The sequence below is a fragment of the Erythrolamprus reginae genome, chromosome 2 (genome assembly GCF_031021105.1).
Source record: "Erythrolamprus reginae isolate rEryReg1 chromosome 2, rEryReg1.hap1, whole genome shotgun sequence".
NCBI lineage: Eukaryota > Metazoa > Chordata > Lepidosauria > Squamata > Dipsadidae > Erythrolamprus > Erythrolamprus reginae.
In genome coordinates this window covers 171,962,683-171,990,128 of record NC_091951.1, presented here as the reverse complement: position 1 = coordinate 171,990,128, position 27,446 = coordinate 171,962,683, and the positions used below count along the sequence as shown (strand labels likewise).

The 27,446-nt window shown below is 43.4% G+C and overlaps 1 protein-coding gene across 1 annotated transcript; it reads right to left on the bottom strand.

Annotated features, from left to right (window-relative positions):
- Positions 1–27,446, bottom strand: C2H17orf75 (chromosome 2 C17orf75 homolog). The gene is made up of 10 exons (XM_070740458.1): positions 27,204–27,446; positions 25,024–25,098; positions 22,652–22,777; positions 16,745–16,885; positions 12,876–12,933; positions 11,580–11,690; positions 6,557–6,621; positions 6,285–6,424; positions 3,249–3,352; positions 1–1,598 (listed from the first exon to the last, which is right to left on the bottom strand). The coding sequence occupies exons 1-10, from the start codon at positions 27,344–27,346 to the stop codon at positions 1,389–1,391; spliced, it is 1,173 nt and encodes a 390-aa protein (XP_070596559.1). The 5' UTR covers positions 27,347–27,446; the 3' UTR covers positions 1–1,388.

Below are 27,446 nucleotides of genomic sequence, written 5' to 3'. Positions count from 1 at the left end.
TTGCTTGAAGGTGAATGCATTTAATATCCTAATTACTCAACAGTTCCGCATTAAAGAACGCTTTCTGAGCCTCTCCAAGATCTCCAAAGAGAATGCAAATCAGAGCTCACGGAATTTTACAGGTTGAATTTGCAAAAATACATTAACGTTCGCCAAATTTGGTACTCATTATTAGTCACTTGTGTCAATTCCACTGCCCCACAATGTACGCTGAATTAGCAAATGCAGGAAGTGTGAACCTTTCTTTCCCTACCCAGTTAATATCTTCCTCCACGGCTTTTTGTTAAGCGCACCAATGAAGTGATTCTGCCTTAAAAAATATGCTGAATAGAACATGCTTTTCCCATCAAGGGCTATTCAAGCAAAGAGTGTGCTTGCTAAGCAGCATGATGTGAGAAATGTCAAAATATTTTTCTATCGTCTACGTAAGTATAGTTTTCCACGAACAATTTTGTGCATAGATTTTATTTCAGATGTACTGTTCAGCTTTCTCTCCCCCTCCCCAGTGAGTGGTTGATATAAGCATACCTCACCAAAACCCCATTATCTACAACTTGTAAAAATGGGGTCAAATTTTACAAGTACAAATATAAATAACTAATAATTAATTTGACTAATGTGTACTTTATTTGGGGCTCCAAGTTCAGCAACCCTGATGGACTGAGAGAGGATGCATGTATTGCTAGGTTGGTGTGTGTGTGTGTGTGTGTGTAAAACAGCAGGACAGAAGGGAAGAAAATTCATATGCTTGGTCCAGATGTGCAGCTGTGCTGCTTTTGGCTAGCCAAGATCCATACATGTATCTGCTCATAAGCCATTTGGGCTTTTACGCTGACTTCCTTCCACACAATTAATAATGCTGACAAAGCCACTTACGCTTATTTTGTCTCCCGGAAAGTATAGCCTGGATCCACACAATAGTGAAGTCTAGTTCAACCCCATTGTTCTTTGTCTATAGCAGTTGGCTCTTATTTAAAAATGTGGTCTAACATGTAAGGACTGCAAGCTCTGAATTGATCCATCTTTTGACTGCGGTGTAGAAGGAAAGCCTAAAACCACAGTTTGTGCACCATAGGGAAACAAACTGTGGTTTTACAAGCCAGACAGACAAGATAAAACAAGGAGGAGGGCGAGTGCCTGAGCGCTCAGCTTGTTCCCACACCAACAAATACCAATTTAACTCAACCTCACAATAGATGCTGTGAGAAGGGTTTTCTTTTTGGACCACATGTTTTTGTGTGGTGAAGAGCCGGGACTGACTGCAGCCCTCCACGATAAGTTCACATGATTTAACACAACAATGGCCTACATGCTCAAGCACTGTGATTCTACACGGAGGCATGCTGACTGGGTATATTGAAAAGCCACCCTCAGCTCAGAAGGAGGATTTAAGCTCCAAGCTGGTCCCTCATGAATTCTTCCAGCACACTGATGACGTTCTGGGCTTCCTGCATTTCTGCATACTCTACTTTGACAATCTTCAAGAGCACGTCGCCGCTGCCAGAGTTTTTTAGAAAGAGGTAGCACTTGAACAAGGCATAGTGGCTCATTTCTGCCTGCCGGATGAACCGCTTCAGGTTGTTGATGTCCTGTATGGCCTGAAAAGAAAGCAGGCAACATGAACACCAGGGTCCTGATCCGGCTGAGAAAGCCTACTCAGAAACCCAAGGTCCACACGGTCCCTTCCTTAACCGTGTCAGTAAGATAAAAGGCAGTTGCACAAGGTCCAGGTGGGCAAGAAGAGAAGTGTGGATGACTGTGGGTTTTGCCTCCCAAGGACAATTCCATCTGTCCGTCCATTACCCTGGGGGGGGAGTCACTAACCCACTCAGAGAGGGTTCACAACTTGGGCGTCCTCCTCGATCCACAGCTCACATTAGAGAAACATCTTTCAGCTGTGGCAAGGGGGCCGTTTGCCCAGGTTCGCCTGGTGCACCAGTTGCAGCCCTATTTGGACCGGGAGTCACTGCTCACAGTCACTCATGCCCTCATCACCTCGAGGCTCGACTACTGTAATGTTCTCTACATGGGGCTACCTTTGAAGAGTGTTCGGAAACTTCAGATCGTGCAGAATGCAGCTGCGAGAGCTATCATGGGCTTTCCTAAATATGCCCATGTCACACCAACACTCCGCAGTCTGCATTGGTTGCCGATCAGTTTCCGGTCACAATTCAAAGTGTTGGTTATGACCTATAAAGCCTTTGATGGCACTGGACCAGAATATCTCTGGGACTGCCTTCTGCTGCACGAATCCCAGCGACTAGTTAGGTCCCACAGAGTGGTCCTTCTCCGGGTCCCGTCAACTAAACAATGTCGTTTGGCGGGACCCAGGGGAAGAGCCTTCTCTGTGGCAGCCCCGCCCCTTTGGAACCAACTCCCCCCGGATATCAGAATTGCCCCCACCCTCCTAGCCTTTCGTAAGCTCCTTAAAACCCACCTCTGCCGTCAGGCATGGGGGAATTGATACTTTCTCTCCCCCTAGGCTTATAAAATTTATGCATGGTATACTAGTATGTATGATTGGTTTTTAAATTGGGGTTTTAAATTAACTTAAACTTAAATATTGGATTTGTTTACATTGTACTATTATTGCTGTGAGCCGCCCCAAGTCTGCGGAGAGGGGTGGCATACAAATCTGATTAATAAATAAATAAATAAATAAATGACTTCCCCCTCAAAGGCAATTGGGGCAGGCTGCTGTGGTACCCTGCCAATGGATGTGTTGTACACATATGGTGGTTCTTTGGATGCCCGATATGAACTCCTGTACCTCCTTCATGGCCAACATACATAGGAATCAGGAGCAATAAATGAGAAATTTAGGACAAAGAAGAAGAAAATACGGACTCAAGATTGCGTTCTTTTTGAACAAATATACTTGAGCCACAGTTGTTGTGTTTCAGGATGAAGATCCAAGCCAGTGGAGTTTGATTAAAAAACCAATCCAGTAATATTAGAACAACAGAAACTTTGTCACTAGTTTCAATTGGAAATAAATTTAAACCCAATTCTTTGCATAAAATAGATTATGATTTGAGGGTTGGAAAACACAGGAGACTCAAAAGAAATTATTGTACGTGAAATATTTCCTCTACCACTATTTCTGACAATCACAAATAACAGCCACCTCTAACCCAATGCTCCAGCATTTGGACTGCAATTCTGAGTCCACTAGGGGAAGGGCAACCTATAAATTTAAATAAATAAATTATCATTGAACATTGTTCTTGCCCAACACAAATAGTTACCTTCAATTTAAAGTTTTCCAGTATTTGCCGAAAAAGGAAAGGATTCCCACCATCAGAAACATTCAGAAATGCTTGTGTCCAGTCTTCGCAGAACCTATTTGTTCCTGAGACATTGGTTGGAAAAAGAAGATTCTTATTTTTTCACTTAATACAGTAAATTTACGAAGTTGCCTGAAAAGGGTTTTGTACAAGACACAGATAATTCTTATGTAATCTAATAAATCTAATAAATAATAATAATGTATTCACAAAGGAAGAGAGTATTATGGTTTCCCGAGGCTTCAATAATGGACCAGCTCAGGATGCTGCTCTCACAATGGGAGATAAATAAGGGACAAAATTTAAATGACCACTCTTATTCAAGCAAATTATAGAAAGACCCAACTCTCTGGAAAAGGCTCCAATATTGGGAAAGGTGGAAGTAAAGAGAAGAGCCCGATGAGCAACAGCAAAGTTCGAACGCCAATATGGTTACTCAAGTAACCAGGCTAGAAACTAGGAGACTGTGAGTTCTAGTCCCATCTTTGCCATGAGAGAAGCCAGCTGGGTGATTCTGGACCAGTCCCTGACTCTCATCCAATCTATCTCACAGGGCTGTTGTTGAGGGGAAAATAGGAGGATGAATCATTACTCTTTACTGTATTGAATTATTTATAAAAAATATTAAAGGTGAGATAACACTCTAATAAATCAATAAGGTGCATGGACCCAGATGTAATGGTGATGAGTAGTGTTGGGCGAACCCAACGAAGTTCGGGTTCAGCACCCGAATTTTAAAAAAAGTTCGGGTTTGGCACCCAAACTAAAACCCGAACTTTTGCCGAACTTTTGAGTTCGGCGCTCGGGAAAGCACCAGGAAGCGCCACCACCCAGCTGTCACCTTCCGGAACAGTAGGGGGGCTTCCCGATGCTCTCCCGAACCCGAACCCAAATTTTTGCCAAACTTCCGGGTTCGGTGTTCGGGAGACCGCCGAGAAGTGCCCCGGCTGTTTCTGAAGGTGACAGCTGGGCGGCGGTGCTTCCCAGAACAGCCGGGGAGCTGTTGGCCAATCAGGAGGCGCAAAAGGAGGTGGGGAATCCCACGAGGGTATTCCAGGGGCGGAGCTTTGACGTCACTGAGACGTCCTTCCTGGAGTCCCCGTTTCAGCTGGCCAGGAAGGACGTCTCAGTGATGTCAAAGCTCCGCCCCTGGAATCTCCTCATGGTATTCCCCACCTCCTTTTTCGCCTCCCGACTGGCCGACAGCTCCCCCGCTGTTCTGGGAAGCGCCGCCGCCCAGCTGTCACCTTCAGAAACAGCTGGGGTGCTTCTCAGCAGTCTCCCAAACGCCGAACCCGGAAGTTCGGCAAAGGTTTGAGTTCGGGAGAGCGCGGGAAGCACCCCGGCTGTTTTGGAAGGTGACAGCTGGGCAGCGGTGCTTCCCAGAACAGCTGGGGAGCTGTCGGCCGATCAGGAGGCGCAAAAGGAGGTGGGGAATCCCACGAGGGTATTCCAGGGGTGGAGCTTTGACGTCACTGAGACGTCCTTCCTGGAGTCCCCGTTTCAGCCGGCCAGGAAGGACGTCTCAGTGATGTCAAAGCTCCGCCCCTGGAATCTCCTCGTGGTATTCCCCACGTCCTTTTTCGTCTCTCGACTGGCCGACAGCTCCCCCGCTGTTCTGGGAAGCGCCGCCGACCAGCTGTCACCTTCAGAAACAGCCGGGGCACTTCTCAGCAGTCTCCCGAACGCCGAACCCGGAAGTTCGGCAAAAGTTCGGGTTCAGGAGAGCGAGGGAAGCACCCCGGCTGTTTCAGAAGGTGACAGCTGGGCGGCAGTGCTTCCTGGCGCTCTCCTGAATCCAAACCCGAAATTTTACCGAACTTTTGCAAAAATTCAGGTTCGGTATGCCGAACCGCGCAAAGTTCGGTATGAACACGAACTTTGCAGGTTCCGTTTGCCCAACACTAGTGATGAGTGTACAATTGAGGGCCATGAAATACCAGGTTAGGGATGGAGGAAATTATGTGGCCACTAGAAATTGAAAATAATTTGATGATACATTTTTTTTTTTAAAAATCCTTTGGAAAACAGCAAGGAAAGAATAATAGATATATTAAAGAATATATGTCCAAGGAGCCACAGCATAGTTTTATAGAAATTCTTGGGTGAACAAAACACTCAGTAACAATGAACTTCTAGCTTGGATCAAGAGAGTTTTTCTTAATTGGTTAGTTAGCATAAAATGCCATAAATGCTTTAGTGAGTTTGAAGAGTTGCTGAGGATATGATTTTCTAGGCTAGCTTGGTGCAAACAGATGACTTAAACACACGCCAGATTTCCATTCCTTTAGGTCTAAAGCTATCTGGCAATTCTTGGATTTGAAAGTTAGCCCCTGGAGGGACCCCAGATAGCAGTTTTAGGTTATGTTGCAATGAATCCGAAGCATGACACAAAGACCAAGAAAAATCTGACAGTGATCTTTCAGAAGTATTTCTTTCTTTCAAGAGAGAGCAGGGAAGAAAGAAAAGTATTGGTTTCCCAAAGGACCACCTTTAAATGAACCAGATAACAAAGCAATATACACGAAATAACCTAATCAAAATCTCTTTAGTGGTCCACCATCATAACCTTTCCAAATCTGGGGATCAATTTGCCATATTTGAGTATTTTAGATAGCAATAGCAATAGCATTTAGACTTATATACCGCTTCACAGTGCTTTACAGCCCTCTCTAAGCAGTTTACAGAGAGTCAGCCTATTGCCCCCAACAATCTGGGTCCTCATTTTACCAACCTTGGAAGGATGGAAGGCTGAGTCAACCTTGAGCCTACTGAGATTCGAACTGCCAAACTGCTGAAGTAGAAGTAGCTTGCAGTACTGCACCCTAACCACTGAACCACCAAGGCTCTCTAAGAGCAAGAGAAAGGCTAGACTCAAATAAGATGGTCTGCCTTAAACAACTGTCTCTGTAGAGAGGTCTAAAACAACATCAGTCTATCACCCTTCCCTGTGCCAAAGTATTTGGATGCTACAAGTATCTCCTCCTGTAAGCTTACCTGCACCCTGGAAGCAAACCTGTGGCCCACTCCAGTCGATCACCACTGATTTGCATCGCTCCTCTGTTGCCGCGGCTGTGCATAAGGAAGTCGCCATCGTTTCCCTGACCAGATCTTGAAGACTTGCTGCTCGAAGGAACCTGGGAAAGAAGGCAAATGGATTTCCAGGATGTGTAGCCATTGGGTATGTTCCATCAAGCAGTTATCTCAAGGGAAGCAAGGGTGACCCCGGTGAAATACCATCTTGAGGGACTTTTGCTTTTATTTTTTACCTGTTAATATCCTTCTCTGTCCTTTCTTCAGATCCTTTCACTTCGACAGGAGTGCAACTCAGAGCCTAGACAGAGCAGAGCCAACGTCACTACTTGGTATACTGACATAACTTTAGACTACAATTCTATACTCTTTTATATCTTTTATACACAAGATTGGTCTTGTGTTGACTGTAAAAAATACAACTTCAGTAACCGAGTTGTCGAAGCGTGGAACTCATTACCGGACTCCATAGTGTCATCCCCAAACCCCCAACACTTTACCCTTAGATTATCTACGGTTGACCTATCCAGATTCCTAAGAGGTCAGTAAGGGGCGAGTACAAGTGCACTAGAGTGCCTTCCATCCCCTCCCATTGCTCTCCTATATCTCCTATAGCTTTCTTCTATTCCTATATCTCTTCTTCTACTCTTTCATTGATATGTTCTATTACTATATTTTTTTTATATTATTTCTTAGATATATTTTACTATGAGTATCTCCTCTATAACCTTCATCATGTATTTTACTATGTGTATATTGATATATACCCACTAAAACCCTCATTGTGTATTGGACAAAATAAATAAATAAATAAATAAACAAACAAACAAACAAACAAACAAATAAATAAATAAATCTGTCTCAGGAAACACTTGGCCAAGTTGATGTAAAGAGTTATGTCGTGATCAAGTAGCAATTTGAGTCCTCGGAGAGGGGCGGCATATAAATCCAATCAATTAATCAATATCATTTTATTTATTTTATTTGTTTATTTATTGGTTGGATTTACAGGCCGCCCAACTCCTCCTGGGCTCTGGGTGGCGTAGAGCAGCGTTTCCCAACCGGTGTGCCGCGGCAGACACAGGCAGGTGTGCCGCCAAGCTCCCCGCCCGATCTGCCCCCTCTCCTCTGCCGCCGCCCCCTGCCTTGGGGCGCGACGTCTCTCGCGGCGGCGGCTGCAGCTTCAGCTCCTCGGGACGAAAGCGCTCCCAGCCCTCTCTCGCAGCCCCCTGGCTGGGAGCGCTTTCGCTGCGAGAGAGGGCTTTCTCCATCCGTTTCGGGAATGCACGCCCCGCCCCTCTCTTGCGCGCGCCACTCCCCTTTTCTCTCAGCCCTCCCTGGCTTCGCTTCTCAATCCCTCCCTCCTTCCATCTCCTTCCATCAGCCGTTCTGTCTGGGGGTCTCCCGCTCTTCCCTTCCACGCCTCCCAGGCTTTGCCTTTGCCACCCCCACCCTTTTTTGGTTGACAAGGAGTCCTTTGCCGCATCCCGCAGTTCGCACTCGGCTCGAGGCCGCTTTCCCTGGCTGTGCTCGGAACCGACAGGGCGCTGCTCTTTCTCTCTCTCACTCTCTCCCGTGAGGCGGGGGAAGGAAAAAAAAGCAAAAAAAACTTCTTGCAGCGTGCCCGCGCTCGTCCCTTCAGCAGCGAGGGAGGGAAGTCAGAGGGCGAGGGAGCGAGCGAGCGCTCTTGTCCTCGGTGCCCTCTGCAGCCTTCCTTCCTTCTTCTTTGCCCCCGCTGAGGGACGGAGAGAAAGATAGAAAGGAAAGAGGGAGGGAGAGATAGAAAGGAAAGAGGGAGGGAGAGATAGAAAGAAAACAGATAGAAAGGAAACAGGGAGGGAGGAAAGAGGGAGGGAGAGATAGAAAGGAAAGAGGGAGGGAGACAGAGAGAGAGAGAAAGAGAGACATAGCAAGAGAGAGAGAAAGATAGCAAGAGAGAGAAAGATAGCAAGAGAGAGAGAGAGACAAAGAGATAGCAAGAGAGACAGAGAGAGAGAAAGAGAGAGAGAGAGAAAGAGACATAGCAAGAGAGACAGAAAGAGAGCGAAAGAGAGAGAATGAAAGAGAGATAGCAAGAGAGGCAGAGAGAGAGCAAGGGAGAGAGAAAGACATAGAGGGAAGGAAGGAGGGAGAGAGAAAGAGAGCAAAAAAGAGGAATAAAGAAAGAAAGAGGGATGGAGAGAGAGAAAGAAGGGAAGGAAGGAAGAGAGAGAAAGAGTGAAATTGAGGAAGAGATTTTTTTTTGTCCAAACTTTTCTTTAGCCCCCCCGTGCGCCCCCCTGTCCCCCCGTTCAGTGTTTCCCAGGATTTTGAAAATATGAATAATGTGCCGCGGCTCAAAAAAGGTTGGGAAACACTGGCGTAGAGCAATCCAGACAATATAAAAACAATTTAAAACCCCAAAACATAAAATCATGCATTCATTCCTACTTGGCCAGAGCTATTAAGCGTATTGCTTAACGGCCCCAGGCCTGCAGGCAAAGCCAGGTTTTCGCAGCTCTCCCGAAGGCCAGCAGGGTGGGGGCAGTGCGGATCTCTGAGGACAGCTGGTTCCTGAAAGCCAGAGCCACCACAGAGAAGGCCCTCCCATTTTCAACAGGTGTCAGCTGAACGTCCGCCAGCTGTGGTGATTCTTCTCCTTCTTCCATCATGCAGATAGCTCAGAGTGTACAGGTAGCCCTTGACTTAAAACCACAATTTGAGCTCAAAAGTTCCGTTGTTAAGTAAAGCAATAGCTAAGTGAGTTTTGCCCCATTTGGTGCCCCAGTTGTTAAAAGGGCTGCTGTTGTTCACAAGTAACATGGTCGTTAAATGAATCTGGCTTCCCTCTGGACTCCACTTGGCAGAAGGTTGCAAAAGGTGATCATATGACCCTGGGGACATGGCAGCAGTCATAAACACATACCAGTCCCCAAGCATTCAAATTTTGATCAAGGGGATGTTGCTACAGCTATAAGTTTCAAAATTGATCATAAGTCACTTTTTTCACTGTTGCTGTATCTCAGTGCCTCTCAATTATTTTCTGTTATGCCTCCCCCAGGAAAAAGTTAACATTTCATCCCCCACCAACTCTCCACTGTGATTATAAATACAGTAGTACCTCTAGATACGAGCTGCTCCACATGTGAGTATTCCAAGTTACGAGCCGCGACGCGAGCAAAATTTCTGTTCGACACCCGAGCTCAAATTCGGGATACGAGCCGAGCTTCCACTAGGTGGTGCAAGAATTCCTTGCTTCCAGTTATCTCGGTGCGAAAAACAAAGTCTAAAGGCATTCGTTCGAGATGCGAGTTGATCGACATACAAGCTGGGGTCTGGAACGAATTAGACTCGTATGTCGAGGTACCACTGTAGTCCCCAAATTGTGCCCCACTGCGAGACACCCGTCCTACCTGACACTTGTACTGGGACCTCTGTTGCATTCCTCGGTGTTGTGTCCAAGGCAGCTCGTTCTAAACGAAAACATCTTGCAAGTTCAATAAAACTTCTCAAACTTGCAAGACATTTTCTTCTAGAACAGCTGCTCTGGACACAACGCCAAGGAACGCAACAGAGGTACCAGTACAAGTGTCAGGAGGGATGCACGTCTCATAGCCCATCCCGTCCTACCTACCACCCCCAAATTATTGTGTTCCTCGACGTTGTGTCCAGGGCAGCCTATTCTAAAAGAAAACGTCTCATGAGTTCAAGAAGTTTGACTGAACTTGCAAGACATTTTCTTTTAGAACGGGCTGTCTGGACACAACGTCGAGGAACATGAAGTGATAGGTCGGATATGCATCCTACTCCCTGCGGCAAAAAAAAGCACGTTCCTCAGGGTAGCGCACCCATTAGTATCTACTTGCCCCTCCAGGGGGGCACACCCCACTATTTGACAAGCACTGCTGTAGCTTCCAACTACACAAATGGTTGTAAGTCAAGGACTATCTGTATATGTGAACTCCCTGGCCTCCATTTTGTTTTCAAACAATTTCAACTGCATTAAAACGGTAATGAGCAAAAGCAGGAGGGCTTCCTGATTATACAGGAAGTTGACCTCAAAAAATGGTAAACTAGAGCCAGTTTGGATTGGAGTTAGGCATTCTAGTCCTGTCTTAGGCATGAAGCCTGTCTTGGGCCAGCCCTAAGAAGGAGACAATGGCAAACCATTTCCAAAATCTTGTTAAGAAAACTGCAGGAATTTATCCAGACAGACAGGAAGCATCAACACTGAATCAAAGGCCAAAAAAAATCAAGAAAGAAGAACTTATTTTTGGTATCCTCTCTATTTTACTCTTTCTCTCTCTCTCTGGTATCTGCAGAGAAATTGCTTTTCAAACTTTCTGAGCTAAAAGCCCTGTCTAATTGAATGTATATGTTTCAAAACATGTAAATCAATTCCAGCTGCAATAAAGGAAATCCATGTTTCTAAAACTGCTGGCCCAATTTTAAAATGAATTACATGTACAACTGAAAGTTGGTACTCTTTAAAACAAAGGGGTTATTATCGTGTTATTCAAGCTGTTAAAATCTTAATTCTGACCAATCGTTTAAGCCAGTGTTTCCCAACCTTGGCAACTTGAAGTCCAGATATCTTCAAGTTGCCAAGGTTGGGAAACACTGGTTTAAGCCAGGGGTAGGCAAAGTTGGCTCTTCTATGACGTGTGGACTTCAACTCCCAGAATTCCTGAGCCAATCTTGCTAGCTCGGGAATTCTGGGAGTTGAAGTCCACATGTCATAGAAGAGCCAACTTTGCCTACCCCTGGTTTAAGCCATCAACATTCCCATAAACAGCTCCTTGCAGTATAGCTCTACAGCTATGTCGTGTTACTTTCCTGAAAGTTAAAAAAAATCAATATGGAAGGACTGAGGCTAGCACATTATGTCCTCTAGTGCAGTGTTTCCCAAACCTGGCAACTTGAAGATATTTGGACTTCAACTCCCAGAATTCCCCAGCCAGCGAATGCTGGCTGGGGAATACTGGGAGTTGAAGTCCAGATATCTTCAAGTTGGCAAGGTTGGGAAACACTGCTCTAGTGTGTGCCTCCGCACCCCCAGCCCACCCAGTAAAATTTCAGCAAAGCAGCACATGCTAGGTGACATGACTGCACAACTAAAGATTGTTTGAAGTAGTGAAGTCTTATTTTGAACACACTGTGACTATCACCACAGTTGCAGCCCAGGCCATGAATGAACAAGGCAAACCCTTCAACAAGAATCCCAAACAAAAGCACACCGGAGAGAGATCCAGGAAAGAGGGAACTTTGGGTGGTACTCACGGCATGTAGCACAAAGGCAAGTTTCTCCTGGAAAAGCTTCACCACCCTCTGAATGGGGCACACCAGATCCTCAAACCACGTTCTCAGAATGCCGGTCTCCAGGTAGCCTTGCTGCATCCAATTGAAAGAACAGTCGATCATTCTCCAGTGACTGTAAAGGGGAGCTCAGTGAAATAACTTGAGACAGCTTCTTTGGAAAATGTTGATTACTTTTCAGCCATTGCCTGTTCCAGAGCCTATGAAATTTCCCTTGGGGCTAATCTGCTCTCTTTGAATCAGGAAAGTGAGCGAGAAGTAGCAGCTTATCCAAACAGCTGTATTGAGATCACCCAAGCAGGAGAGCCTTTCCCTCCCTGGTCTGTCTTTTAACAGCAATAGTCCTCCCGTATACTATTTTACAAATTATTCTGGAAATTCCCAGAGATGCTAAAAAGCGTTTATGGTGCATCACAATATGCTACATTCCACAAACACAAGCTTAGGACAAGCGCTGTGCTGTCCCGCTCCCCCACTCATTCACACTCATAAACACACACACACAAATGGGTGATAGGAGTCTTTATTGAGTCTTTATTGACACTCCAAGGTTTCTCTAGTGCCTCCTTAAGTGATTGAGGATCGTGAAAATCAAACTGTCTTCCTGAGTGAGTCTTCATTATCCTAGGTAAACAATTCTGATTAGGGATTTTCACAGGGAACTCAAAATAACTTCAAGCATCTCAGTTTAATAATCCTCTTATAAAGAAACCAACATTTTGTAAACCAACAGCTGTAGTTCAGCAGTTCAGCTCAAAGTTGACTCAGCCTTCCATCCTTCCAGTGAAGGGCTACAAGTCACTCCTTCCCAGTCACATGACCATCATCCGTGTGACCAGGTGGGAGTGGCTTGACAATCATGTGACTGGGGGTGGCTTAAAGGTCGCGGGACTGGGTGGGAGTGGCTTACCGACCAAGATAAATTTTCAAATAGGTGCTTGGACTCTTTCAGTGGATTAAGTCACATTATTTGAATAGTCACAAAAAGGACAAATGATAGACAGCATTATTTGTCGAAGGGCACAGTAACATTTTAAGGTTTTGTACTGAACCCATAAGGTTCAGTATGGTAACAGATTAGGCAAGTAGTTCAATTTTCTTTAATTTCTATAAAAGATCAGTTCTAGATAATGATTTGAATGATTCAAGCGTATATAAGTCTAAATGCTAAATGCTGTTTCCATCTTCTTGAAGGAAAAATTGAGAAATATTTCAAATTTATTAACAGCAACAAACCGTTACCTCTTCATCAAGACTTACCTTTGAATCTAAACAAGTCTTCATATGTTGAATATATCCATGAAGCTCAAGTCTGAATGTATCACTTTTAAGGAAATAATCCTTCAGGTCTGCCTAATCTTTATGTTTAACTCTTCTTATATTTCATGTGTTAAAGATATTTTAAACATCCAGTTACAAGTAGTCCTCAACTTACAACATTTCATTTAGTGACCTTTCAAAGTTATAATGGCATGAAAAAAAGAAAACTGTTTTTCACACAGCTGTTGCAGCAAACCCATGGTCACATGATCAAAATTCAGATGCTAGGCAAGTGCTTCATATCTATGACAATTGCAATGTCCTGGGTTCACGTGATCAGCTTTTGAAAGCCTTCTGACCAGCAGAGTCAATGGGGAATCCAGATTCACTAAAACAACCATGTTACTAACTTAACAAATGCAATGATCCACTTAACAACTGTGGCAAGAAAAGTCATAAAGTGAGGCAAACGTATCCAACAAATGTTTCAGTTAGCAACATAAATTTTGGCCTAAATCGTGGTGATAACTTGAGGATTGCCTTTATTTATTTATTTTTATTTACTTATAAATTTTATTGGCTGCCCATCTTACCATAGTGCAGCGCTTCTCAATAATAATAATAATAATAATAATAATAATAATAATAATAATAATAATAATAATAATTTATTAGATTTGTATGCCGCCCCTCTCCGAATGATTTTCTCCCCCCCTCCCCGGAAGATGTAAACATTTCGTGCCCCCTAAACTCTCGGCCGCGAATGTAAATAGTATTGTGGCCCGCCCCACCCAACCTGCCATTTCCAAATTGCACCACACCGCGATATGCGCATTCGACTTGACACTTGTACCGGTACCTCCGTCGCGTTCCTCAGCTTTGTGTCCAGACATTTGATTAAACTCACGAGACATTTTCTTTTAGAACGGGCTGCCTTGGACACAATGCCAAGGAATGCGATGGAGGTACCAGTACAAGTGTCAGGTAGGACATGCATCCTACTTCCTGCGTCAAAACCCCCACATTCCCTGGGGTCATGCGCCCTCCCTGGTATCGCTCCGCGCCCCTTTACAGGGAGTTGGCCCACTATTTGACAAGCACTGCCATGGAGTAATTCTGGGTGGCTTACAGTTACAACTTAGTTAAAAGAAAAATGATTATCAAACCTTACAACTAAAGACACATAGAGGAGTGGGAGGGCAAAGTGGAGGGTGGGGAGATGGGATCCATAATTATTCAATCAACCACCTCCATGGTGCTGATCGGTACTGCCCCTACTCTACTGTCCTTCCGTAAAGCCTTAAAGAATTGGCTCTGCCGGCCGGCCTGAGGCTGTTGATCAATGATACATCTTTTACATCCGGCTCCAAAAGAAAAAATATGTATGATGTTATTAAGGGATTTTTAAATTGTCTTTTAAATTGTCTCTTCTTAAATGTCAAATTTTCATTGTAAGCCACCCAGAGTCCTTCGGGAGTTGGGCAGCATATTACCGTATTTTTCGCTCTATAAGACGCACCTGCTGATAAGACGCACCTAGATTTTAGAGGAGGAAAATAGAAAAAAAATATTTTGAGCCAAAAAGGGGAGAGGAAGAGAGGAAGGAGTGAAAGAAGGGAGTGAGGGAGGAAAGAAGGGAGGAAGGAAAAGGAAAGCAAGAAATGGAGGGAGGAAAGGAAGGAAGGAAGGAAAGAAAGAAAGAAAGAAAGAAAGAGGGAAGGAACAGGAACAGAGGAAGGAAGGAAGGAAACTTATGAAAGGGGAGAGTAAGAGAGGAAGGACTGAAGGGAGGGAGGGAGGGAAGAAGGTAGGAAGGAGAAAGAAAAGAAGAAATAGAGGAAGGGAAGGTAAAAGAGAGAAAGAAAAAGAGCAAGAAAGAAAGCAAGAAAGAGAGAAAGAAAATGAAAGAGAAATAAAAATAGAGAGGAGGAATGAAAGAAATGGAAGGAGGGAAGGAAGGAGAGAAAGCAAGAGAAAGAAAGAAAGCAAGAGAAAGAAAAAAGAATGAAAGAGCAAGAGAGCAAGAGAGAAAAAGAAAGAAAGAAAGAAAGAAAGAAAGAAAGGCAACTTCAAAGAAAGGCTCACTGAGCATCTCTCACTCTCTCTTTCTATCCCTCTTTCTTTCTTTCTCTTCCTTTCTCTCTCTCCTCTTCCTTTATCTCCTCTCTCTCCCTCCCTCTCTTTCTCTCCCCCCTCTCTCCCCCTTTCCCTCTCTCTTTCTCTCTCTCCCTCTCTTGCTATCTCTCCCCCTCTCCCTCTCTCTTTCTCTCCCCCCTTTCCCTCTCTCTTTCTCTCTCTCCCTCTCTTGCTAGCTCTCCCCCTCTCCCACTCTCTTTCTCCCTCTCCCTCTCTCTCCCCCTCTCTCTTTCTCTCTCTCCCCCCCTTTCTCTCCCTCTCTCTTTCTCACTATCTTGCTGTCTGTTGCTCTCACTCACTCTCGTTCTCCGTTCTTCTTAGCGGTGACGCGCGCACGCCCTGCCCGCCTCACCTTTGCCGAGAGCTCTCAGCAAGGGGGTTGTAGGAGAGGCGGGGCCGGCGGCAAAGGTGATATTCAATGTCGGGGGCGCACGGGCGGTTGCAGGCGCTCCCTATCTCCCTGCTAGCCCACTCGGAATATTCAAAATAAGAAAAACCTTCGCCAGCAAAGGCTTTTCTTATTTTGAATATTCCGAGTGGGCTAGCAGGGAGATAGGGAACGCGCCAACCGCCCGTGCGCCCCCGACATTGAATATCGCCTTCGCCGGCCTCCGCTGACAAAAGCCTTTGCCGGCATTTCCTCTCGGCGCAGCGGCGGGCGGAGAGAAGGAAGGGGGGGCAGCGGCGTCCCTCCTGGCCTTGGCGGGCCGCCCGACCCTCCCCACCTCCTGCAAACGCGGCGGGCGGGGGGGGAGAGCGAGGAGCCGGTTCCGGCGGGCGCGGGGCTTGGCTGGCTGGCTGGCGTGGGGAGCGCCGCTGGTGGTGAGGAGGGAGACCCTCCTCCGGGAGGGAGGGGGCCAGGCAGCAGCTAGCCAGCCAGCCGGCGGGATGGCGCTTCGGAGTTCGCAGCCTCCCCCCCCTACCCGGCCTGCATCTTCGCTCCATAAGACGAGGCTGATTTTTCTTCCTACTTTGGGAGGAAAAAAACTGCGTCTTATGGAGCGAAAAATACGGTAATTAATTATTATAACAAGAGCCGGGGTGGCGCAGCGGGTAGAGTGCTTTATTGCAGGCCACTGAAGCGGACTGTGGATCTGTAGGTCAGCGGTTCAAATCTCATCACCGGCTCAAGGTTGACTCAGCTTTACATCCTTCCAAGGTGGGTAAAATGAGGACCCGGATTGTGGGGGCAATATGCTGGCTCTGTTAAAAAAAGTGTTATTGCTAACATGTTGTAAGCTGCCCTGAGTCTAAGGAGAAGGGCGGCATAAAAATCAAATAAATATAAATAGATAGATAGATAGATAGATAGATAGATAGATAGATAGATAGATAGATAGATAGATAGATAGATAAATAAATAAAATAATTGATTGATTGATTAATTAATCCATCCCCCACTGGGGATCCAAGCCAACTGAAACAGTCAACAACTTTTAAGACTTGTGGACTTCAACTCCCAGAATTCTCCAGCCTGCTATGCTACACTGGAGGATTCTGGGAGTTGAAGTCAACAAGTCTTAAAGTTGCCAAGTTTGAAGACCTCTGCTTTAGGCCCTTGTGAAAATATAAGGGGGGCATAACTGATATTCTCAGAAACCTAAAAAAAAAAATGATTTGGGAATGTGCCTGATCTCTGGCCTAATTTAAGGCAACAATCAGAACCACGGGCATTCGAATAAAGGAATAAAGGTCTCCATTTTAAGCGAGGCAGAAATATAGTAAAAGGATATAGTTCAAGCCCCTTCTCCGAGCCTCCTAAGAAACAGACGACATACTCCGAGGGACTCTCTCTCGATTCAGGATCAGTTCCTTCTGCACAGGTTTCTGACTGGAACACGCAGTAATAACAACCAACTCGACTTTCTGGAAGACTGAATTAATCACAAGGTGGTTGCCCCAAATCAGTTGAATGCCGTACTTCACACTGCCGTTTACCTGTTTCATCGATCTCGTGACAAGTGAAGCCCTTGTTTTAATTCAGTCAGAATCAACCTCCAGAGGGAAGAATTTTATACAGGTTCTTAACTCCAGTCGATATATTTCGCTTCATGTTTCTGTCAACCTCGTGATTCTACTTATTTTCCCCTCAGACCAGCGTTGGTGAATGGAAAGCCAAATCACCCACCTTCTTTTCCTGTGTTCAGGCACGCCTCAATTTATAAGCATTCGTTTAATAACCATTTCAAAGTTATAATAATAATAATTAATAATAATTTATTAGATTTGTATGCTGCCCTTCTCCGAGGACTTGGAGCAGCTCACAAGTTAAAAAATCATATACAAATGGCACTGAAAAAGTAATTTAATCCCGTTTTTCACACTTATGGCCATCACAGCATCCCTACGGTCATGGGATAAAACTTTGGGCGCTTGGCAACTGGCATGTACTTGTAACAGTTGCAATGTCCCTGGGTCATGTGATCACCCGTTGTAACTACCTCAGCTGGCTTCTGTCAAGCCACATCAATGGGGATTCGCTGAAGGACCATGTGATTCACTTAACAACTGCAGCGATTCGCTTAACAACGGTGGCAAAAGTTGAAAATGGGGCAAAATTCACTTGATAACCATAGATTTTGGACTCAATTGTGGCCATAGGTCAACGACTACCTGTAGCCTGTAAATATGACATGTATTAAATAAAGATAAAACACAGTAAAAAAAAGGGTGTTTTCAAAACAAAATACTGCTACCCCCTCCGTAATGCATTTGGGTGGCGCTAACATTTGGCAGTTCCCTGAATAGATCTATGGTAGTCCCTGGAAGTGATTATGCCCGCCCTTTTTAAAATTCAGTGGATCAAAGAATGGTATTAATGGGAGGAAGAGTACCGTATTTTTCAGAGTACAAGACACACCTTAGTTTTGGGGGAGGAAAATAGGGGGGAAGATCTACCTACCACGTATTCATCTGGGTAGGGTCCTTAGTCTGGTCAGCTTCATCACATTATTTTATCCCCTGGTTAGGGCTTAAAAAAAATCTTCTTCAGAGAGAGTAGCAATGAAAACAAGCCTGCAAAGATTTAGGGCTGGAAAAAAACTTCTTTGGAGTAGCAGTGAAAAAATCCTGCAAGCTGGGAAGATCCTTAGCACCTACTGTAGTTAGGGCTGGGGGAAAAAAAGCTTTGAAAAAACTACATTCGGAATATAAGACGCACCAAAATTTTCAGCCTCTTTGAGGGGGGCGGGGGGCAGGTACATCTTGTACTCTGAAAAATACGGTAATTAAAACAGCCAGGGATAAGATGAGGAATTCATGGCTTCCTTGGGTGGCATTCCAGTGCCAGGGAAGAAATGTGGGATGGGTAGCAGAGACTGCTGAAAATTTCTGCTGGGAAGAAATACTGCTAACCAAACCCAATGTGTGCTTTGCAAAGGATAAAATGTTTGTTACACGAGTGATATGAATTAATCAAATGTTGCTTAAATACTGTTAAATATTCTTAGGAAAGCAAAAGGAAATACTTTCTTGAAGTCTGTTACTGCTGGATAGATCCTTGTTACTTTCTCGACAACGCTATGGATGTAATTCGCCCCGGCCTTTCAAATCCCAGACTCATCTCTAGTTTAGCAGTAACTGCTTGGTCAGAATCCAAATCTCTTTGGACCTCCTTAGCTTTTCAAGGATGATCAAGCACCAGTATTAGCTGTGCTATTCTTAATAAGTTCAGCCTTTCACCACCACCACCCAAAAAACCCCCTGCAAAGAGCACACAACAGGCAATAATTCAGAAGTGATTTAGACTCCAATTGCATAAATAGTAGTCCAATTAACCTGGGAATAGCCCCATTAAATTGTGAGTTCATTTTAAACAGAGCTGCAGAGCAGGGGTGGGCAAACTAAAAACCTCAGCATCCCATTAGTAACATGGCACCAGCACCCATTTTGGTGGCAAAAACTATTATTTTTCAGCAACACTTTTTTTTAAGGGAAGAAAGGGAGGGTTCTTGGGTTGAAGGTGCAATTTCAGCCACTTTTCTTGCCTGCCAGAAATCTATTCTTCTATCCCTCTTTAGCCCAGCCTAATTTCTGCAAAAAAGGGGCAATTTGAGCATTGATCACCTATGGCTGACGGGGAGACCGGAGTTGTAGCCTTGAGCACTGCATCCCACCCTCCCAACCCCCAACATGCTGCGGTTTTATAAAATGAGGAAACGGTCTACACAATTCTGATGCAACAGCCCTGTACCTGCCTGGCAGCGTGGTGAAACAATTAACGAACACTCTTGTACTTCCTGGTTGGGAAACCTGCCACCTTTCATCAGGTGCTGCTACAATATTAATCCTGTCAACACCAGCCAGCCCACAGCCAGTGGTGCAAAATGCTGGGAGTTGTAACGCAGCACCCTCTAGAGGAAAAGAAGTTGTCGTAATTCTTTGTAATGCTTCACATGTGGTGATTACAACTCCGAAGATGCCACGAGATCCAGGATTTAGTTTAAGGTAATACACAAAAGCAAACCTGCCTCCTGTATTCACACTCCCATTAAATTTAAACATTAAACATAGTACCAGGTATCTAGCTCAGTCCAAGCTTATTCTACCTATTTTCATGGATCAAGTGAGCATTCATTGAATGATAATGAGATGAAGTCGATAGTTCAGAATTCAGAGCATATGGGTTGTCTTTCTTTTTTAAGTTTAAGCTCTTGAAACCCTTAATTTGATAGTTATTAAATCTGTCATTAAAAGCGTAGACCATTGGTCCTCAACCTTTCTAATGCTGTGACCCCTAATACAGTTCCTCATGTTGTGTTGACCCCTAACCATAAGTCTAAAGGCCAATTCTCCCAACAGAGCTTTAAGCTGATTGGCAGGAAGCTCAGAGGGACTCCCTCACTGGGGTCACCTAAAACCATGGGAAAAGGAAATTTCTCATGGAGTTAGGAACTAAAGCTTCTATTCTGGCGCCTTGGAGCATATTTTTACAATCCAACCAATCAGGCGTTTACAGTGGGGGTGTCCCTCTGACCTTCCTGCCAATCAGCTTAAAGCCCTGTTGGGAGAATTGGCGCTAGACTTATGGTTGGGAGTCACCACAACATGAGGAACTGTATTAAGGGGTTGCAGTATTAGAAAGGTTGAGAACCACTGATCTGTGTGAATACAAATAGTCCTCAACTTATAACAATTCGTTCAATGGCTTTTCAAAGTTACAGCAGCACTGAAAAGAGTGACCAATGACTGTTTTTCATACTTACAGCCATTACAGCATCCCCAAGGCCACGTAATCAAAATTCAGATGCCTGGGCAACCGACTCACATTTATGATGGTCGCAGTGTCCTGGGGTCACATGATTCCCCTTTTGAATAGCAAAGTCAGTGGGGAAGCCAGATTCACTTAACAACCATGTTACTAACTTTAAAAACTGCAGTGATTTACAACAGAAGTTGTAAAATGGGGCAAAACTCACTTTTTAAAATATATATATATAATTTTTATTGACTTTTAAAAAAAATTACAAAAAGCAAAAACATAAAACATAAAAAGTGTGCCATCACCAAACAAGAAAATAAAAATCCCCTTCACCAGGGAAGATTCCATTCTGTATCGTTCATTTGCTTTATCTCTGGATTACATTATTCATTCTTTATAAAGTGATTGAATTTTATTTTTTACATTTGCATCGCTTGCTGATATTGTTATTATATAATTCTTAACCTTCTCCCACCGCCTCATTGTTGCTGCTAATTTCTCTTCATTATAGTTGTGTAATCTAATTTCCATAATTTCATAGTGAATATGGTCCACCATGTACCTGCACCAATTTTTTTATCGTCCATTTATTATCATCTTTCCACCCAAGCACTATAGTTGCCTGGGCACTTTCTATCGCTGCAGTTTTGATTTCTTCGTATTCTTTGACCTCACTATTTTTTATCAATAATGCTGCTTCCTTGGTTATTTTCCAGTTGCCATTCGTGATTTTATTCACCTCCATTTGTATTTGCTTCCAAAATTTTTGAACTTTATTACATTCCCAAAACATATGCATAAATACTCCTTTTTCCTTACATCCATGCCAACAGTTTCCTTTCCTCATTTTTTGAAAGTGTGCTCATTGTACTGGTGTGTAATACCATTTATGTAATATTTTTCTTCTCATCTCTCTTATTCTTGTGTTTTTGATTCTTTTAATACTTTCAATTATGCCTTCCATATCCCATTCATCGATTTCTAACTCATCCTGCCAATATCTCGTCAATCCTTTTACTACTTGTTCCTCTGCTTGTAATAATTCTCTCTATATATTACCTGTTTGTGCTTTTATATTCTTACTCTTTTCCCTTAATATCTTTTCTAAATTCATTTCTTGTCTGTTGAATATTTCTTTATTTTCCCTCTTACTTAAATATGTGCTTATTGCGTTAATTTGTAACCAATTTTGTTGTCCAAGGCATCTCTCTATTTCATTTCTGTTAATTCTTCCATCCTTTTCATATAACTGTTCCATTCTCTTTATAGGTTATGACCTATAAAGCCCTTCATGGCACCGGACCAGAATATCTTCGGGACCGCCTCCTGCCGCACGAATCCCAGCGACCGGTTAGGTCCCACAGAGTTGGCCTTCTCTGGGTCCCGTCGACTAAACAATGTCGTCTGGCGGGACTCAGGGGAAGAGCCTTCTCTGTGGGGGCCCCCGACCCTCTGGAACCAGCTCCCCCCTGAGATTAGGATTGCCCCCACCCTCCCTGCCTTTCGTAAACTCCTTAAGACCCACCTTTGCCGTCAGGCATGGGGGAACTAAAACACCTCCCCCTTGCCCATGTTGTTTTGTTGATTGATTGACTGTGTGCCTGTTTTTTATATATACTGTTTTTTATGAGATTATTAATTTAAATTGGAACTGGATGGGTGGGCATTGGATTTGGTATTGTGTACTGTACTGTTTTTTATTATTGTTGTGAGCCGCCCCGAGTTTGCGGAGAGGGGCGGCATATAAATCCAATAAACCTAACCTAACCATACCTTCCCTCCTTAATTTCCATATTATCTTTGTGAGGCTACTTTCTTTCTTTATATTTATCACATGCAGCGTTGCTAATTTAGAATTTGTCATTTTTAATTTATCTTGCCATTTCATCCAACTCTCTATGATCGCTTTAGTAGGGTCTATTAATCTATTTATTTCTATCTTATTCCATTTCCTGAATAATAATTCCTGATTCTTAATATCATTAATTTCTTGGGCAAAACTCACTTAACAACTGTCTCACCTAGCAGCAGAAATGTTGGGTTCAAAGCTCCTTCGTTAAGGACTAAATCTTGTAAATTTAACTCAGTTGGAATGAGAGTTAAAACGAAAACAAAAACCCACAGGATCATGATCAGAAAACAACTCTAAAAACCAGGATATTTTTATATATATAGTGGGAGTGGGAGGAGAGACGAAGCTGTTTTATTTTGTGTTTGCAACCAGCGACTTTCAGACACTGACAAGGATGTGACAATTCAATAAATAAATAAGCATAGGTCAATCTTTGACTCGTAGCACACAAACTTTAAAACTACACCAGCAGTTGAATTTGATTACACACAATTTAGTAAAATGGCATCGCTGTTTTATTAAGAAAGCTACATTGAATTAAAATTGCTTGAAATCACTGGACGTCTCAGTCCATATCTACAGCCTTACCTTAAGTCGGCCGATATAACATTGCCCATCCCTTCAAACAAAGCTCCTTTGTTAAGATGTTTGGCAACCAAACCACGCAACTCCATCTCAGCTTCAGTTGGTAAATTAGTGTCCACCAACGAAAGGCTTCATAAATGAAATAAAAACAAAAACACACCCCATGATTATATTTATTGTTATATCTATTTAGTTAGATTATAGCGTTACAAAGACCAGCTAACCACAGCCAGGCCTTTGTATTTGAGATTTTAAACATGTCAAGCTTTCAAAGAAAAAGATGCTATTTCCAGTTGGATGTGAAATTCCAAGCATGCCCCATTTAAATAAGTAATCAAAACATCACTTGGAGTAAAACCAAGAGCTACAAAGTTGCACACTTCATTATTCATCATGTGTTTCAATGAGCATGAATAACGATTAGCAATGAAAGCACGGAACAGAAGACCAGAGACTTCTCAACTATATTTTCCTTGATTTGGTCCCATCCACACAAATATTTTCCTCCCCTTTCTGTAATATCCTTGTTCATGTCTCATACCAGGAGCAGGCATTCCACTTGTAATGGCAGCAGTAAATTTAGTTTCTTTTTCAGGAAGTATCTATTTATTAATTGGATTTCTATTCTTAGAATATTGACAATTTTTTCATTAAGCTGGAAAATACATAAAAATGTATATACTAATGAACTCTCATACTTCTTATATTAATCTGTCAAGCCCAGAAATCAGGAGCCCAGGCAGTTAGAATTAGAATTTTTTATTGGCCAAGTGGGATTGAACACACAAGGAATTTGTCATTGGTGCATTGAAATGAATATAGGTTTATTGTATGCTAATGCTCTTCTTTACAAGAATCTGAACTACTAACGATCAAAACTAATTGGCGGTAAACAAGAATCTGCAGAATTCAAGGTGGCCTGGACTTAGATTCATAACTAGACTAGACTAGAAACATATTTCGGCTGTGGCGAGGGGGACGTTTGCCCAGGTTCGCCTGGTGCACCAGTTGTGGCACTATCTGGACCAGGAGTCACTGCTCACAGTCACTCATGCCCTCATCACCTCGAGGCTCGACTACTGTAACACTCTCTACATGGGGCTACCTTTTAAAAGTGTTCGGAAACTTCAGATCGTGCAGAATGCAGCTGCGAGAGCTATCATGGGCTTCCCTAAATATGCCCATGTTACACCAACACTCCGCAGTCTGCATTGGTTGCCGATCAGTTTCCAGTCACAATTCAAAGTGTTGGTTATGACCTATAAAGCCCTTCATGGCACCGGACCAGATTATCTCAGGGACCGCCTTCTGCCGCACGAATCCCAGCGACCAGTTAGGTCCCACAGAGTGGTCCTTCTCCGAGTCCCGTTAACTAAACAATGTCATTTGGCGGGACCCAGGGGAAGAGCCTTCTCTGTGGTGGCCCCAGCCCTCTGGAACCAACTCCCCCCAGAGATTATAATTTCCCCCACCCTCCTTGCCTTTTGTAAGCTCCTTAAAACCCACCTCTGCCATCAGGCATGGGGGAACAGAGATATTCTTTCCCCCTAGGTCTCTACAATTTATGCATGGTGTGTTTGTATGTATGTTTGGTTTTATAAATAAGGGTTTTTTAGTTGTTTTAATATTGGATTGTTACATGCTGTTTTTATCACTGTTGTTAGCCGCCCCGAGTCCACGGAGAGGGGCGGCATACAAATCCAATAACTAAATAAATAAATAAAATAAAATAGACTACCTTAAAACAGAAAGAGCTGCAGATCTGACAACAGTCAGATAAGAGGCAGCTTAGCTCAAAGAAGCAACATGGGCATGGCAAACATTCCTAGTTTCTTGGATTGTAAAGGTAAATGGGAAGATTTCCAAGACTGATGACAGTCTTCTGAGAAATTCTAGACAAGAAGCACACCCAAAAGTACTAGCTGCAATTTTATTTATAAGCGATATCAACAGAATCCTCCTCCTCACTAAAAACTAGAGAGGAGTTTATTACTTGTATCATCTCAATACACAAAGCGTGAGAGATGAGTGCAATTCCAAGGGAGCACAGTCGTTTGCACATGATTGACAAATAAGCCTAGGAAACTAAGAAATCTTTGTCAAGACACTTCTTGCTAATGTTAAGCAGACAGTTTACACTGAGTTAGGCAACTCCTCAGATAGATGGCCCTTAACCTATTCGGAAATTAGAAGAACAAAAAGAGAGCCTTAAATCAGAGCCAGAAAGAGTTCACTTGTGCATTCATAGTGCACCAAGTTAAAGGTTTGGTAACAATTAAAAATGATTAATTGGAACAAGCGATATGCACATGCCTGTCTGTTATAACAGCCCAAGATACAGCCCCACGCAAAATCTTTCTGCCAAGTTCATTTACCTGAAATCATCTGAAAATGTTTCAACTGATGATTTGCTTGGACTCCCAACATCACTGCCTGACCCTTGGTGCAATCTGAAAAAGTCAAAATAATTATAAATTTCAAGATAAAATGCATGTGGTTACAAGCATAGTTCCCTCTAAGCTGAGCAGTGAGCAATCGCTCACTTAAAAATCATAGAAACATAGAAACATAGAAACATAGAAGTCTGACGGCAGAAAAAGACCTCATGGTCCATCTAGTCTGCCCTTATACTATTTTCTGTATTTTATCTTAGGATGGATATATGTTTATCCCAGGCATGTTTAAATTCAGTTACTGTGGATTTATCTACCACAACTGCTGGAAGTTTGTTCCAAGGATCTACTACTCTTTCAGTAAAATAATATTTTCTCATGTTGCTTTTGATCTTTCCCCCAACTAACTTCAGATTGTGTCCCCTTGTTCTTGTGTTCACTTTCCTATTAAAAACACTTCCCTCCTGGACCTTATTTAACCCTTTAATATATTTAAATGTTTCGATCATGTCCCCCCTTTTCCTTCTGTCCTCCAGACTATACAGATTGAGTTCATTAAGTCTTTCCTGATAATCATCATCAACTCAGAGTTTTCCAAACCTGCCCAGAAGCCGAGAGGGAAAGAGTGAGAGGGAAGGAGAGAGAGAGGAAGAGAGAGAAACAGATAGAAAAAAGAAAGGAAGGAAAAGAGAAAGAAAAAGAATGGGAGTAAGGAAGAGAGAAAGAAAATCAAAATCTAGTTTGAAACTAGCTCAACTATTTAAGTGGCATTTTGATATTGATAGAGTTGCCCTATTATGAGCTCACTGTTATAGACACATATTATTTATTTGTTTGTTTGTTTGTTTGTTTGTTTGTTTATTATTTTTGTGCCGCCCAGTCCCGAAGGACTGCCGCTCAGACACTATACTTTTCCGCCCACCCCCCCAAAAAATTAGAGGGAACACTGGTTACAAGACAACTCAAACTCCTATCATGTCGCTATCATTGTTTTAAAGGGAAAGGGAGTGAGAGCTTGGTCTGGGAAGAGCAGGTTGAGATTTCTGGGAATTGAATAGACAACTCCAGGAATATTTGGACTTCACAATGGGCAAATGGCACCTTGTTTTGAGCAGCCCTCTGAGCAGAAGAATTTGATAGCCCAAGATGAGATAACTCCAATATATGACCAACATTTTAAAATGCATTAAATAAACTCATCGATGGACAAACCTTCCATAGTTGCATTTCTTTTCTGTTAATTCTGCCCAATTTTTGGAGATTGCCTGGACAAGTCCCTGATGTCTCCTTGGCAAGGTTTTTCATAAGTGGTTTACCATTCCTAGGACTTAGCAACAGGGACTAGCCCAAGGTCACCCATCTGGTTTTGTATTTAAGATGGTATTAGAATTAATGATCTCCCTGTTTCTAGCCCGAATCCTTAACTACTATACTACAGTAAAGTGGCTCTCATTTGCATAATAGTCATCATCACCATAATTATTTTTAGCCATTATCTATCCACTGCTGGAGGAAGGCCTCTTCCACGTTTCCAAAATTATATTACAAGACAAGATAGAAAGACCCACACATGAGTTAGTTAGAGCAGTATTTCCCAACCTTGGCAACTTGAAGATACAGTATTTGGACTTCAACTCCCAGAATTCCCCAGCCAGCATTCTCTGGCTGGGGAATTCTGGGAGTTGAAGTCTAGATATCTTCAAGTTGCCAAGGTTGGGAAACACTGAGTTAGAGAACAAACGAATTGAAATGGGCTGGTCACGTTAGTAATAAGAACTGATGACAGGTGGACCAAGGCGGTCAGAGAATGGATCCCACTTGATAAAAAGCGTCTAGGAAAGAGACCTAAAACAAGATGGATCGATGACGTCAGCAAGTATTGCAAGTCCAATTGGGACAGTCTTGGTTGGAAACATGCGTAGTAATCACATTTCAAGGAACTGCGGGAATGAATTCATTCAGGACCACCACCCCAGGCTGGATTATCATAATCCTTATTATTATAATTATCACAATTATCATAATTATCATTATGATAATTAATATAATCCTATGAAGGATTGGAAAGAGAGATCTGCAGCCTTTTATGGTTCAAGGCTGGAGATACGAAGGGAGGAGAAAACCTGCAGGGACCCGGCGGAGCAGCCCTCGCTCTCTCTTACCCGGAACCTCGGTAGCCGTACAAGCAGTGGTAACTGTTGCTGCTACGCTCCGGTTTCCGTTCCTCGGGCAAACCGCCTCCCTCCTCGCTGCTTTCCAGCTCTCGCTCATCCCCGTCCACGGACTCCTGAAGGGAAGGCAACATCTTTGCTTTGCGATCTCGGAGCGAAGAAAATCCGCTCCCCCTATTGCCGTACAGCGCAACGGCCGATTCTCCTCGGCTTCGCACTTTCTGTCCACGTACC

What these genes read in the sequence shown, in the direction of transcription:
- C2H17orf75 (XM_070740458.1), bottom strand. Translation starts at nt 27,346, where the DNA reads ATGTTGCCTTCCCTTCAGGAGTCCGTGGACGGGGATGAGCGAGAGCTG. An exon ending in TACGGCTACCGAGGTTCCGG is followed by an intron (nt 25,099 to 27,203) that starts GTAAGAGAGAGC and finishes TGACTTTTTCAG; the next exon opens with ATTGCACCAAGGGTCAGGCA. An exon ending in TCGGAGAAGGGGCTTGAACT is followed by an intron (nt 12,934 to 16,744) that starts ATATCCTTTTAC and finishes TAAAAGTGATAC; the next exon opens with ATTCAGACTTGAGCTTCATG.